General features: G+C 47.3%; 1 protein-coding gene across 3 annotated transcripts in view; it reads right to left on the reverse strand.

Annotated features, from left to right (window-relative positions):
* Gefmeso (Guanine nucleotide exchange factor in mesoderm) overlaps positions 1-15,743 on the reverse strand; it is a 49,199-nt gene that overhangs the window by 3,179 nt on the left and 30,277 nt on the right. For all 3 annotated transcript variants that reach the window (XM_076438309.1, XM_076438311.1, XM_076438310.1), the window contains exons 2-12: positions 5,110-5,628; positions 4,003-4,214; positions 3,694-3,794; positions 3,502-3,618; positions 3,273-3,423; positions 2,733-3,071; positions 2,573-2,668; positions 1,957-2,086; positions 1,724-1,881; positions 1,540-1,644; positions 75-1,153 (exon numbers count right to left, since the gene is read on the reverse strand). In XM_076438309.1, the coding sequence (XP_076294424.1) occupies positions 75-1,153; positions 1,540-1,644; positions 1,724-1,881; positions 1,957-2,086; positions 2,573-2,668; positions 2,733-3,071; positions 3,273-3,423; positions 3,502-3,618; positions 3,694-3,794; positions 4,003-4,214; positions 5,110-5,628 (3,007 nt within the window). The remainder of the gene's footprint in view (positions 1-74; positions 1,154-1,539; positions 1,645-1,723; positions 1,882-1,956; positions 2,087-2,572; positions 2,669-2,732; positions 3,072-3,272; positions 3,424-3,501; positions 3,619-3,693; positions 3,795-4,002; positions 4,215-5,109; positions 5,629-15,743) is intronic.

Raw genomic sequence — 15,743 nt, forward strand, 5'->3', positions numbered from 1 at the left:
CCGATTCAGCAAGCAGATTAGTTCCATTGCAATATAATCTTGAATTTCTTTCGAACACTTAGATACCGACGTACCTCTCCATGTCCTCCAGGTTGATCTCCGCAGGTTTGTCCGAGGCTATCGTGAACGGTCGCTCGCTCATGGGTTTGCCGTCTCTCTGCAGGAATCGGGACTTGGTTACGTTCTGGTTCGAATTCGGATTGATTTGAAAGCTGCGCGGTAGAGAACCGCATTTCTGAGGAGACGTGGGCAGACCTTCGCAGCGTTTAGTGAGCCAGACGGCTGGCCTAGTTGGACTATCGTTATTCTCCAAGTCCTTTTCCTCTTGGAGACCTTCCCAGACGTGCTGCAGGTTGTCGTAGTTGCCGAACCCTTTGCCAGTCTCTTCCCTAGCATCTTTGCGATCTCCGTTCTCGTTCTCCTTCGTCGGAACCTCTGCTTCCTTCGGAACCAGAACAGGGTCCTCACTTCTGGACGTCGAGTTCTCCCGTATCCTCAAAGCAGTCTTGATCACCTTGCTCTCCGTGACGATGCTCTGCCTCTTGAACGCCTCGAATAGCGCCTTCTTCTCCTGCACACGATTCACCTTGTTCTTCAGGCCAGCATCGTTCAGCTTGTTCTCAGTCTTGTTCAAATTGTCGTACAGCAGCTGTAGCTGCGTGGGCTGATGGTCCCTGGTGGAGGACAACGAATTCCACGTGTTATTCGTCCTGACTAGCCTGTCTCTTTGCATCGTTCTCAGCCGCGTCATTCTATTGTTCGAATTCTCCGCGATGTAGTTCGTGTTCTCGGAATCACTTTCGTCGGACGTGTCCGCGGACATGTGCTTGTTGAAACGCTGCTGTTGCCTGACGTTCAGAATGCTGTTCGTCCGTTGCTTCTCCAACAGCTTTTGGAACTCCTGGTTCTGCATCAGGATGTGGCCGACTATCTCCTCCACCGTTTGCGCCTGGGATTGTTGCTCGGTGTTCGGCTCTTTGGCTTCCGGTGAAGGGGAGATTAACGGATGCTGATCGCTCTCGGTCATCTTGGTCTCAACAACGGCTGAACCCGAGTCGCAAAGGTCCTCCTTCTGCTCTTCGTCCGATTGGTTCAGGCACACGTACGACTGGAAGCCTGGCTCTGATTTTCTCCTCCAACCGGTGAAACGATCCTGAAGAACAAATGCCTCGATTAGCTTGCTGGTTAACACTAACAGAATCTTTTGCTGTAAAGAACAATTCAATATCTTTTATAATAACATCACAATATTTGTTTAAAGTTAAAAAATGTCTTTTTTTTTCAAAATCAAATTTCTCGAAAACTGTGTGCGTGTGGCTCGGGGAAAAATTAAAATTCAAAAAAAGTTGAAATTTGTTGGTCAGTGTTATTAGAAATTATTAAATGAATTTCTTCATTCAAGCACATATTGTTATAAAAACTGCAAGAAATTTAAATAAATTCAGTGTTGTAATTTTTCTATAACAGTCGAATTTTGTGCTCGGTACGGTTAGCGTTAAGAGTTTAAGATATCCTGAGATTACTGGGCAAACTTTTTACCTTTACTTTCAATCCCCGTCCGTCAGAGACTCTGAGTCCTTGATCCTTAGAGTCGGTGACGCTCGAATCCTCGTTTTGGTTCTTCCTCGTCGATGCTGGAGAATCCTGTGAAGAATACACACTCGTTCACAGTCACTAAAACGAGGCACAGTTCTCATCTATCGTTTTAAGACGACTCTCTTACCTCGGTTGTAATCTCAGACTTTCTGACATTCTTCTTGAATTTTTGCCTAAGTCCTGTCTCCGAGCGCCGCCTCTCTCGTTCCTGCTTTCGCTTCTCTAAGTACTCTGGCGGCGCGGAGTATTGCTTCTTCGCCGATCCTTTGTCTGCCAGAGCGTCATCTATAAACGTGCCATCATCTTGGTTTATCGAATGTTCATTAAATTGTGGATTTAGCAGTTGAAGATGTAAGTTACCCTCTGGTTGTGTCTGCCCGAGCTGCAGGACCAACTGCCTCGCGTGAGAAGGTATCACTGCATTGTAGTTCTCGAGGATCACCCTCTTGATCTGCAGCGTCCATTCTCTTTTCTGCTCTAAGTTTCTCGCCTGGTAACAATGAATGATTAGCATCGTCGATAGACAAGGTGTAAAATCGAGTGGGGCAGTCTCGTTTCCAGGACTGCAAGGGTGCGGGATTATTTTTACTGTCGCAGTTTTATACTCGCGAATAATGCAAATTACGCCTCGTTAACGTAAAAATAGAAAATTTGGGGGCAATCGCGGCCTAGATTGATCTTTTATCTAGCGCTCTCGACTATCCACTCCCTTGCAGTCCTGGAAACGAGACTTCCTTAACATTCTTTCTGTGTATGAGGTGCAAGTGCACCCCAGGATAATAAACACGGAAATACAAAAATATAAATATGTTTCTTTTGTAAAGATTGTATGCTTATCTTTCAAAAATCAATAAAACTTATCCAGACAGATTTTTCCTTTACATTTTCCTCCGAAAATATCTGGAATCTAATTACACCCTTGTGCACGGTTAACATTAGAATAGCACGGAGAAAATGTTAACGTGGCGCCTCTTACCTGCAAGGTATACTGCAGTCGAGGATTATCGAAGGGAATCACATGGAAGCTAAGCGGCTCTCCCGGTATGCTTTCGATGAGCATCAGGTTGGAACACTGTTCACAAAATAAAGACATTTCTAGACCCGTGGATAATGAGTTAGGCGGATAAGGATCGTACCATAATGTGAGCCTTGTAGACTAGAAGTCCATCTTCTTTCTTCTTGGTGAGAAGAAGCATACGATCGAACAAAAAGGCATGCCTAGGGGCTTTCGCCCCTCGCATTCTGAATCGGCCTTCTGCGACCAGCTCTCCGCTGGTGGTTAAATCTGGACCAGGCCAGCCATACAGAAGGGACTGGATCTCTTGAACACGCACAGCGTGCTCGTGTCGTCGTTTCATGGCGTTGATGTGCTTCGCGATTCCAGTCGTCGCAATCAACGCCGCCTCGATCGCTTTCCTACCTTCAGCCTCGTCTTCTCGCGAATCGCAGTACGCTCCGTACTCCTTCGACAGGTTCTAAGGAGACAACAGTTCGACCAATCAGTTCCGACACTCATTAACCCCTTGCCGTATAATAACGAGTCAGAAATGATTAAAGACAAAGAAGTCGTAATCATTATAACCACGAAGAAAGTCGTACGGCAAGGAGTCTCGTAATTTACTCAAAGAATGAAGATCCTCAAAGCCGATTGATAGAAAGGTACAATAGTGACTTGCCTCCAGGAGTAAATGGTACTTCAGAATCCTCTGGACCGGCTTCAGAAGGAAAGATCCGAGAGGCAACGCGTGTCCCAGAGCCGCTTGCCTCTCCCGAAACGCGCTCGCAGCTTCCTCTTGACTCATTAGATCAGTCAAAACGGAAACTGTCCTGAAATTGGCTGTATTAGTGCCTAGCAATTGTAGTCTGCACCCCCTAAATCGCTTAGAGTATCCCTCGGCGACTTACCGTGGGTAATTGGTGCAATACTCCGTGTACACTTTGAATCCTGAGTTGTGCTTTATAAATGTGTTTGCCATGCAAACAGGGTCCAAGCCGCACTTCTCTATTTCTTGAAGGAACTGACTGAAACGAAATCGCGTCGCCATTAATCCCCGAGGACTCTCAAACGAACGTTTAATTAATGGAGGATCACGCTACCTGTTGAACTCGAAGATATCCTCAATATTACTAAATAAGTCGCTTAGTTGCATTTGATGGGCGAACGATGCCGGATCGTTTCTCCAGAATATAAGGTAACCCTGGAAAACACATACAGGCGTCAATTTCTATACGATTCTGAAGAGGAGAGAGAAACGAAGAATCATGAATAGACGGCGGATCTTTATGCAAAATAAGAAATGTTTTGCACTGATTGCGAGAAGCAGGAATAAAATTTTTTAATCTTTTACTGTTTCATATTTCGCCCAATCAAATTCTTCATAAATGTATAATAAATGATGAACGTACTTGGATGATCTGTCGCAGGTGTTCCACGTAGATCGCCTCAGTGTCGACAATTTCGAGGAGCACCCTTTCCATGGGGTTTCGATGGGGGTCGCAGTAGCGCGACCTGTAGAACGGTGAGTCCTCCTCCGCGCTGTTCCTCCTCTGACCGCTGCCATCGTTTCCGATTCGACAGTTCGATTCGGAAACCGTGACCACGCCGCTGTCGCCGGAACCTGTCGGAGTAGAAAATGTCCGTTCCATTTCTATTCGACTAATCGTCGACAAAACGTCGATGGAAATAGTTATTGTTGCGTAACTTCTTGCAAGGAAGTCGATCGAACCTCAATATTTTAATGAAATAATCGTTTGCCCGGAGCCGACGGTGCTAGCTCGCGAGCAATTAGTCTGGCTCTTCTAATTGAGAGCTCATACGGCGAAACGTAACACCGGAGGAAGCGATCCAAAGCCAGAAATATTTTAGAAATCCGTTTCCCAATGCATCGGTCGGAGGAGATTCCAAGGACTCTGACTTTCTCTCCGCCGTAGCGTAATAACCAGCAATGACAGTAATGATAGCAACCGTTGGCAATAAAGTTCTCTCTCGGCGTTCCGCGATCATCGTGGAAAACGTTGCTACGCGGCCTGAATTGCGGCTCGAGAAAATGCACGCCGTTAAAGATCTACGGACGTGGGTAACCTCGTAAATAAAAGGAATTCCCTTTTGTTTCGGGAAAGTGAAACAAGAGAAGCAGTGCCGCTATGATCTCAATTGGTCTCCGACTGCCATCGAAACTGTGGAGATAGGATCTCCGAATGCGCCCCCGAGTAATCTACGGAGGGCCAAGGGGTGTGGCCAACCGGTACAATGGGAGGGGTTTCCGTTGTACCGATGAAACGATATTTTCTATTGAATATAAGCAACTAGACAATTTGGGGACTCAGAGGAGGGCCAAGGGGTGTGGTCAAGCGATACAATGGGAGGAGCTTCCGTAGTACCAATGGAACGATATTTTCTATTGGATCTAAGGATCTAGAAAATTTAGGGACTCCGAGAAGGGCTACTGGCTAGATGGCACAGTGCCGGAGCACCACTCTATTCGACATTTCGAATCGAAATCTCGCGTTTACCTTGAGAGCTGGCGCAAGTATCGGCCAGGGACTCGACGGACGCCAAATAAGGATTCACGTTGCAGGTGTTCCCCTGGTTGCTGCATCCGCTGGAGGACGTGCTGGACGCTACGGAGCTCCCAGAGAGAGGTCGACCGGCGTTTCTGCATCTTCGGTTGTACCTCAACGGCGAGAGTCCATTGCTCTCTCTCCGATAAGGCTTCTCCCCGATCGTGCAATCGGTTCGATCCTCTTGCAGACTCCCCAGAGTGTCATATACGGCGCTGTCCTTCTGAGCTTCAGCCACGATCACTTCCACCCGGCTTTGCGACCCCTCGTCCAAGGTCATTGCTGGGATTTCCTCAGGCTGCGAGTTGGACACTTCGGAACAAAACTGGCCAAACATGGAGCCTCGATGGGACACCAAACTCAGGCGCTTCTGCAGTACCGTAGGGAGGACCACGTCGGTATAGCCATTTCCGCGACGCGCGAGCTCGTCGTACATTCCCAGCATCTGGGGCACCAGGTCCGTGCTTGACCCTGCGACAGAAAAATTTTAGGTTACAATCGGTCTTCTTAAAAATGTATAGTCCCGAGATCCAGAGTCGCCAGATTAAGTCTTGTCTCCCCACTCTACCTTCCCCCTCTACGACGCCATTCCACTACGACCTCGTCACGTGACGCGTTCCGTCTCTGTCGTGCACGCGTCACAATGTCACGTGACTGACCCGGTGCTGACAAAGAGGGGGTAACTGTTTCCTCTGAATTGCCCTGATCTGGCGACTCTGCCAAGAGCTCTCGCCTCGCAACTTTAATACGCGGTAACTCAAAGATCATGCCGTGCAGGAAGCTAGTATTTCGCAGACATGGAGATGACGAGTGAACTTAGACGAGGCTAGTCTTTAAAATTGAATATCATGGACTGGAACGATCGCAGACACGCTTCGAGGCTCGGCGTTTAAGGTATCCACACGATACTGCATATTACAGAAGCCGAAGGGGTCTGACTCGAGCGAGTCTTGCATTCCATTACGGGGAACCGCGTTTTTCTATTCACATCGGAGGGTTTGTTTATTGCGAATATCGCGTGTCTGACGCCGATGCAGTCTGCCTGGCAAACAGTGAGCCCGTTTACTCGGACGACCCGCGAAACACGAAGATATTGTATAAACAAACCGGCGAGCCGATGGTTCCCGATTCCCCTTCGAGGCAGACGTGAATCAACGTGCAATGAACTTGTCCGCGGCAACATGTGCTCCGACGCTTCTGCGGTGAGCGTCTCTACAGGATGATCCAGCGAGAATGTTGCAGCTTCCCGTTCGCCCATTAAATAACTCTGTAGACCGATTGTACAGTTTAAAACCGATCACGCACACTTTAAATCAGAATAACTTTTTTATGAATGGACCAAACGACTTCAATTTCCTGTAACGCTAGAAGAAGGCTAGAAAAAAAATATGCTGAAAAAGTGCATTTGGTCGGAATTGTGGAAAACAATAGTAAAAATTGATTGTTACGACTTTTTTAGCTGGGCCGTTAACGAAAATTTAAAAGACGTGCTCGGGCAACTCGTATAAATTATATACACTCCGAAAATTTCATTGAAATTGGTTCGCGAATTATAAACGATCAAAACTGGTAAAAAGGCCGAAAATCTTGAAAAATCGCAATTTTTACCACTTTTGATCGTTTATAACTCGTAAACCAATTAACTGATTTCAATGAAATTTTCAGAACGCATATAATTTATACGAGTTGACCAAACACATCTTTTAAATTTTTGTTATTGGCCCAGCCGAAAAGTCGTAAAAATCAATTTTTCAATGCATTTTCTTAACATATTTTTTAGACGTCATTTACTAAACTAATTCTTCCAGCCTTACAGAGAAATTGAAGTCGTTTGGTCCATTAAAAAAAAAGTTATTCTGATTTAAAGTGTGTGTGATCAGTTTTGCTCCTAACTGTATAGCGGACAAATTTTCATAACAATTTCCAAGGCTGAAACTTTGACCCTATTGGACACTCTACGAAGATTAACAAATGTATACATATATATCGTAAGGATCGCCATAGATCTGCAAAGATCGGCAGGGACCTGTATCGAGGACGAAAGGGTTCGACTCGAGGGAGGAAGTTATTCTTTCGGAATTCGCAGCTGTCCGTCAGCCGTGAGTGCAAACAGCTCCCATAAAGAGCACGCAAAGAAAGCACGGTATATTTTTGCGTGGCAAGATTTATCGGTGTAGCGATTTGCCCGGCCGGTTATTTATGTACGTATCGACGGCAAAAACCGGGCGCGAGGCTGTTCTTCCGAAAGTTGCTAGCCATCTTTGAAACAGGTTTACAGCGCAGGAAGTGCTAAACTGGAACGGTTTGTTGTTCCCCTCGTTTTCTGTCGTTTTGCCGGCCGGGGAATCGTTTGTTTTTGGAAAACTCGGGGGAACACCGTGCCCGGCCTTCGATGAAAGCTGTCGATTAAAAATCGGGCGCACCCGAGCATTTCCTGCGGACTTCCTTACCCTAGAATCGCGAATATTTTCATCTGAATCAAAATAAAAGTCAGATTTCGAACAAAATCTACCAACTATGTGTGTTATTAACAGACAGCGGATTTGATGCATTTATCACGAAAATTAATAGGTGCAATCTAAGACAGTAAAAATATTAATAGAAGAGAATTTTAAAATACTATTTATACATTAAGAAAGAAAATTAATTTCTTGTTCTTCTAAGAAGTTGTAATTACTGTAACCACAATTCGGCTAATTCGAATAGTTTTTTTCGTCGAGAACGGTTTCTACGGTCTCGTTAATGGTTCGGATGGGTCTGGGTCGGTGTGGTTAGAGGATTCGTTTCTCTGGCGCGATTATGGGAGCGGAGTGAAGGGCCCGGGAGTGTGTGGCAGCCGGTAGCCCGTCACAATGTGTCCTTTGACGGTAAAAACGGCCTAAATGTCACCGTAGCCGGCGGCGGCGGCGGTGGTACCGTAGGTTCAATGTACTCGCGGCCCAAGCCGATTTCCAACTTTTCCCACGACCGGAATCTAAAAGTTCTAGGGTTTCCCCTCGAATTGGAGCGAGTCCGCCCGATCGTTCCGTGCGATCTACCGAATCGTTCGGTTCTCTAAACGCCCGGTGGAACAACGCGTTCGTGGAACACGCGATCGCCTCGACAGCCGGGAGACACGGGAACACCGTGAGTGTATCGTTTATGGGACGGCTGGGCAAAAGAGAGACGAACGCGGCAAAAGGCCGAACCGTGTCATCGGTTTCCAACGTGACAGGCCGGAGGAAGCTGGTGCACGCGAGGCCGAGACGAAAGTTGGTCCCGGTTCTATTATTAGCCGAGTTCCAGCCAAGTGCAACATCTCGATCGGGGAGGAACGCATATGGCCAGCAACGAGCGAAGCGGAGCAGAGCAGCGCAGAGCGGAAAGCGGCGCGCCGACAGAGAAAGGGAGAGCCTCTCTCTTCATTCCTCTCTCGAACCGCCGCCGCGGATTTTCTGAAAGTTCCGTGTTTCTTAAATGGCGCGAGAAACCGCTCGCACGATCCTCCGCTAATTTATTCGATAATAAACTTATCGCTCTCGGCTCGTCGAGGTGTAAAGCGTCTTATCGCTGGCTTCCAACCGTAATTTTTATGACGTCGGCCCGTGAGAGCTTCGAAGCTCTAATTAGGATGAATGTTGTCGTAGAATTGGCGATGTCATCCTAACATTGTTGTGTAACGAGAGACACGGGATTCGAAAATTGATCGTCCTCGTTGAAGAATTGTCCCATAATTTTTAAGCTGGTTTACAAGTTTTAACGGGGTGTTGCGAGGATGATTATGAAGACGTGGGGAGTAGAAATCGAGACGGGACGAGATCGATCGAGATCGATTCAGGTTTGGGAGCGTGCGGCTCGCTCGATGCCATCGTCGATTTGGATTCAATGAACCGGCGGGCAGCGTGGCGCCGTGCCGGGCAAAAATAGCGTACGTGGAGCCGAAAGAAAGGGAAACGTCCGTTCATTGACGAAAAGCAACGAGGAGCTCGGCCGCTGAAAAGTCTCAAGAGCGGCCAGACCGCTTGATCCCGCTTTATCCCGCTTCGTCTCACCTCGCTCTCTGTACGCCGGCCACGTTTCTCTGACTCACTGCCTGCTAGCCGACAGCCGGACGATCGACGAAGAGAGAAGATCGCTAACAAAGCTCGCGATTCAAGCTCTCCCTCCGCTCGGAAAGCCCAGTGGAAAGACTCTCGTGCTCGTGCGACCACGATGGGAAACTCGCGTTTTCGATATGGAAATGCGTCTCATTTGCGCGCATTTCTATGCAACCGGCCACCTCGTTGCACTCGCTTCGCTCGATGATACCATCGCCGATCCTCCCGGGATTATAATAACACGCGCATTGTGTTCGAACGATCATGCTTCTCGCGATACCGCGCCGGAGATCATTCATCGATGATAAATCGCCTCGCGGCCAACACGCTCGACGATCGCGGTAACGAGCATTGTTAATTGTTTGTAATATTATGCACACGTCGGCTCGAAATCGGAGAAATTCTGCCGTGGGCAGATCGGGGAATATTCCGCTAAATACATTTTGAGTGGAGATTATCAAGTTAACACTGAACCTACCGAGCACTGAAAACGATTCAAATGTTTTAGCTTGGATAAAGAAATGTATCGAGTCAACTTCATAATTTCAATAATTGTCTCACTAATTGGAGATGAAAAATATAAAACCGGTCCAGTTAAATGCCGATCTGAAAAGAACCCGCGTGTAGAAATTGAAGCTAAATAACATTTAATCGCAGGAAGTTGGCGAAGAAATTAGGTCGAACATTGCGGCAAATAAATTCGTCGTGATTTGCCTCGGGAATAAGTTACCGGTCGAGGACCGATCGCAGAAGAAGTGAATAATTCTCGACGGCGCGACTTGAAAGAAATTTGATTTCCCTATGGATAGTCGGCGGTGGTTTTACGGCGGCTATTCTGGTAAATAGATCCCCCATAACTCGCGCCACAAACGAATACATAACGAGCGGCGTTTGGAGTTGAACTCTGACCGGCTCGCTATCGGCCTGGCGTCAGAGTCTAAAATAAAATCGACTGTCAAGTTATTTCGACCGTGCACGAGCGGGAACGTGTGTACCGGGGTCCCACGGAGAAAATCGTGCCCGAGATAATGCGTACGGTTTCCGCGTAATGAAACCGTGAACGGGCGCGCGCCCATTAATACAAACTACGGTTCCGGCGATTTGAATGCGTGGTAATGGCGGCGCGATTACCATCGCCGTTTGATGCAACCTTAATATACAGGCTCTCGGTCTGCGTGTGGTTGTGGTTAAAGTAGCGCTCGATCTGAGGCTAATCGAGCCTAACCCAGATCCGAATCCGGTGGTGCCGGGCTCCACGGAAAAGTGCATTATAACTTCTCAAAGAGTTAACGACCGCCTATCTCTTTTTCCATTGTCAGGCCGCGAACAAAAGTGGAACGCGCCGAGAGGGTGTCAGTCGAGGGATCGGCGTGCTTACTGCAGAGCTCTGGTTACGAAATCGTACGCTTTCTTCGTGCGCACAATGTCGAAAAGAATGCGTTCTCCCCTCTTCTCCATGCACAGCGTAAACGGTCTAACGACGACGGCCACGTGCGGTTTGTTTTACGGTGTCCAGGTGCGAGGCACACTCACCGAAACGCCATAGAGACGCCGTTTTGCAAACCACGCTTGCGACACCGTCGGATCGATCGCCTATCGAACAAAAGCGAATAAATCCCGGTTAATTTCGCTGGCCGACTAATTTCGCGAACGATCAACCGTTCATTCACAGCCGAGCCCGTTCCTCGGGATCAACAAGCACCTCACGCAGGTATCCGACCTGTGAAAAATCGGAGCACCCCTGCGGCACGTTGTTAGCGGGTATTTGAGTTTCTTTCAACTTCGAATGGAAAAATCTGTAGCTTCAGTAGAGTAATTTATTTCTGAGCCTTCTCATCGCTGTCAAACAATTTGTCGAGCGATCGATCCTCAAGTTGTAAGTCGCGGAGTTTTAAGAGATGTTAAGGAACGTCCTTCGAAGTGGTTTGCGTTAAAATTCTCGCGTTTGCAGGAATCGCGTCGACGATTTCGCGACCGCGGCGTTAATTAGCGGATTCTGATGCAAACGGGTCAACGTGCCAGCGCTCGGCGTCCACCTAAACGTCTCTCGGTCACGCACGTCTCTTGGTCGTGACTCGCTTGGCCGTAAACTGTCTCGTTATCGTCGCCGGTCGTCGGAAATCGCGTTCGCGAATCTCGCGAGTCGCGCGATCGACCGCCATTCGCCGGATTATTGCGCTCCCCCGAGGAAACACGATATGCCGGCTTTCCCTCGGCGGCGTTCCGGAGCCTTATCTCCGGACCCGATGTACCCGGAAACCTGCTCCGAAGTTGTTTCTCGCGCGCGCCCAGTGTTCCCCGGATCGGTTTCGCGCCGATTTCCGTCGCCATCCTCGTCGATCTCGATCGGAACGATTTCGCGGCTCGTTCGGAAGAAAAGACACGATCCGGCGCCAAGATCCTGAAGAGATAATATCCACGGTCGATCGGAGATCGTTTCCGAGGAGATCGACGATCGGTAGACAGGATATACGCCACGTTCCCGGGTAATTATACCGTTAGCAGGCGCCACCAAGCGCCGTGTGATTTGTGTTAACGTTAACACCTACCCGGAGGAGAGCTCACTTTCACTGGTGACGCTGGTAAATCACCTTTTCGAGGCGACGCGCGCGCGGTTTCTATTTGCGCGAGCCGGCTGATATAAGCTCGAATCATGGCTAATCCGTTACAAAATACCCATCGTCGAGGATGATTGACTCTGCATCGTACAAGTATCCACCTTCAAAGACTATAATCTTGCTCATTTTCGGATAAAATATGGGCGTGGCTTCGCTGCCCTTGGTTACCACAGCACCGGAATGGAATCCCAATCGACAATTTGTACTTGTAGAGCGTGTAGATACTCTGGGTCACCTAACAGTCTAGCTTTGAGGATCACGATGTTACTTTCTTTTTGTGTCGAGTGCTCCGAATGGGCGTGACTTCGTCACCCTCGAAGGCGGAGCGAAGCTAGTGCCCCGGAGGGCAACGGCCAGCTGGCCCGCGAGGAAGATTGCCCTTTGTTTCTCTATCTCGGTGCTAAATGATTGCACGATCGACTAGGCTCTCGGTCTGTCCCTCGGAATGCCATGCATCGGAATGCGCCTGCATTTCCGGGTGCATCTCCGGGAACAGATAAGAGGCACAAAAGGCAAGCAAACAGCGACAGCCTGGAATTCCGGGGCAGAGGAGTCTCACGTTGGCGGAACGTGATCACCGTACTTGTCTCTCTCGCTGTGGATACGTGAGCCGAATGCGATCTCGTTCCTTTTCTGGTTGGACGCCGGTTTTCTGCTTTTCCGGCATTCCCTGTGACCTGACGACGCGAGTCCACAGGCGATTCCGAAGAGACGCACCACGCAAGACGCGACACGGGTATGTACCACCTCCTTCTACGTGAGCTGGTTCGCTGCCGGCGGATTTGCGGCTACCCATTAGCCGATACCCAAGAGAAGGCTTGAACCGGTGCCAAACGTGCTGCAAACTATTTCCCCTCGATACCATTTACCTGCCCTTCGAATTCCCAGGGTACACGGTTCACCAGTTGCCCCCGACAACCAGAGACATTCCTCCGAGAAATCATTATTTAAATCATTCTGCTCCACGTGTTGCAACTGAATCGAGCATTCGCTCGTTCATTTCGACACACGATTTTTCCTGTCGCCTTTCGCTCTCGAATTCATTTCTTCGTCTCATTCAGTTTCATCTGACGCTTCTTCCCGATCTCCTTTCTTATTTGGATTAGATTTAACAAAAGCTTCTCGACGAGAGACGTCCGTCGGTCTCGATCCACAGATAAAAATCCAAGTCGACACTCGACTCGGCCGGAACTGGGTCGCGATAACGTCGGAAACGAGAACTGGAAGCAAACCTTTCGATCTCGATCGATGGCCGCCCACGAGCAAATATCCCGGCGATATTCAAATCGATAGCTTGAACCGACTCTCGGAAAAGCCTGAAGAGAAGAAAGTTAACGAGATATATGTTCGAAAAGAACACTCGGTCTTAATTCGATCTTGAAAATCTAGGATTCGAGAATCAGTCCGACAGAATGAACGAGTGGACACGAATCATCGAACAATTAGGTCCTTTTCCATTAAACCCCAGAAACACGCTAATTGCGCAGCTCGGGAGCAAGAACTGCAGCCAATTGCGGTCGAGCGGTATCTCGAGGATTAATCTTGATTGTCAGAATAATACAGCCGGCTCGAGGTGACGATATTACGTTAGCCAGCTCATGAAAAATGTCTGGCATTCGACCGGTAGAATCTCGGGCTCGCTTTTTCTCCGCTACGTCGATCGATAAGACGACCGGGTTTCCGAGTATTTTTAGAAAGGATAAGGAGCACTCCACTTCAGAGAAATCCTAAGAACTCTCACTTGTGGTAAGAAAATCGATCCACGATCGACGAGTTCGATGTATGCCTTCATCTGGAGCACGGATTTTATGAATTTACGATAAAAATGGGTGAGTGTAATTTAAAACAATAAAAACATTAGGACAAATTAAGAACATCTATATGTTGTTTTCAATTTGTTAAAATCGTTTAAAAATAGAAAGAAATGTTTGTATTGTTTCTGTGTTTTGTAATTGGTTTTGTATTTTTCATCTTACAATTACTGAAATTATGAAGTTGTTCACATGAAAATTGACTCGATAAATTTCTTTATCCAAGCACATATTGTAATAAAAATTGCACAACATCTGAATACATAAATAGAGCTTTGTCATTTTTGTAAGCTGATACATTTTAATCGCTTTTAAGTACTCGCCTGGTTTAGCGTTAACGAAGAAAATTTTTATGTCGCATAAAAGTCTTCAGTTTAATCATAACAGAACGCATTTCCCTAACAATCAAAATTGTTTACCCAAAAACCTAATAACGGAGCTTCAATCGGCGATTAATCTTATCGTGAGTCGGTCTGCGAAGACCGTATCGATTTCCAAGAGGTTCGATGTATAAATTGAATCATCTGCAGACTCCGTCGATAATGTTCAATTTATTACGTGCCTCGTGTGAGTTACATGTCACATAAACAAAAGCGGAGAACCTCGAGGACGATAACTCCGTTGCCTGGTGGATCGACGCGTTCATGAAAATTGTTCAGAGTACCAATTGCAGCTTCTCGGAGATCGTATGAATGAAACAGTGTTCGGTCGGAGGAGCGGATGATTTGCGGTAATCGGAAACGTTTTCCACGGAATCGTTGTGCGTCGATTTCGCGAGAACTCGCCAGCGTCTCGCGATTGTTCACGGATCTACGCGATCCGGTGTTTGTACGACGATAAACGCGATTCGATTTGGCGGCCGAGCAGGTGGATATCAGATCAAACACGCGGATAACCACGCCGTGTCCGCGAGATAATAGCTACGCAGCGTTTCTGCGAACGAGCGGCTATCTCGACTTGCGAATTACGCCTAATTGCAATCATTTCTCTATGGAAATTCTGTCGCGCGCTTTTACACGCTCGAAAAATGGATTCCGAGAAGGTTGAACGATCGACGTTCAATTCGACGCGTATTAATAACTGTGCTCAGAGGAAGCACGGTATCACGGTCTTCCCACTAAAGACCGATTACGCGGCAACTGTTCGAATGAATCATTTCGTCAGCGAAATGAACGTTGGACGGCGACACGATGTCCTGTTTTCCTTTATCCTATCCTATTGTTTGCTTTTTCATGAAACCACGGTTTCACGAGGTCTTTTCTCTCGATATCTGCGCTCGATAATTCAATAATAATGGAGTGTACAGAGGCTCTGTGTACCTACCGGGTACTCTACTGCCCCACTTCCACACTCATCGAGCTATCAACAGTTTGATTGCTAATTCCCCTTGTACAGTTCTCTCTCTCTCTCCCTCTCTACTTTCTCCCAAATAAGCACTCCGACAAGGGCAGTTTATACGGGGAGTACTCTCACGCTTCGCTTCGAGATTAATCAAGCTGACTGAGCCTTTATTACTGTCTCGCAACAGGATTCCATAAACTTCAATTTTGGGGGTATTAGTCGCCAATCTTTGCGGGCTCAGGCGCTCCAATTTAAACGCTATGGCAGACGAACTCTGTCTACTTTAAGATCGCTGTTTCAAGTTAACTTTAACCACGCACCAGAAGAACTCTACTTCAATGCTCTATCTACCGTAAGCCTGTTAGTAAGATTTTCAATAATTACGCTGCACCAAAAGAAAACTTGAAAATCTTCAACGCTAAACCTACCAAGGGGTCAAATGGCCGGTTCTATATTTTCCAACTATTGAAATTATACAAATTCATTTATGGAAAATAAATTGCCACATTTATAAGGCAATATTGACCACATACCAGATCATAGATTTTCCTGATACCGGATCATAGATTTCCAAAAATTAACGATACGATATTGCAAAGATTGGTCTAACGATGCTCCAAGCACGGGGTCTTCGACAGACTTTATGATGAGTGACTACATCTTTCTCCAAAATCACTGTTTCAACTTGAACAAAGATGCTCTATTCAGCAGGTCCTCGACTCGATTCGTCGAGTCACCAA

Source organism: Lasioglossum baleicum, chromosome 14, assembly GCF_051020765.1.
Source record: "Lasioglossum baleicum chromosome 14, iyLasBale1, whole genome shotgun sequence".
NCBI classification, from domain to species: domain Eukaryota; kingdom Metazoa; phylum Arthropoda; class Insecta; order Hymenoptera; family Halictidae; genus Lasioglossum; species Lasioglossum baleicum.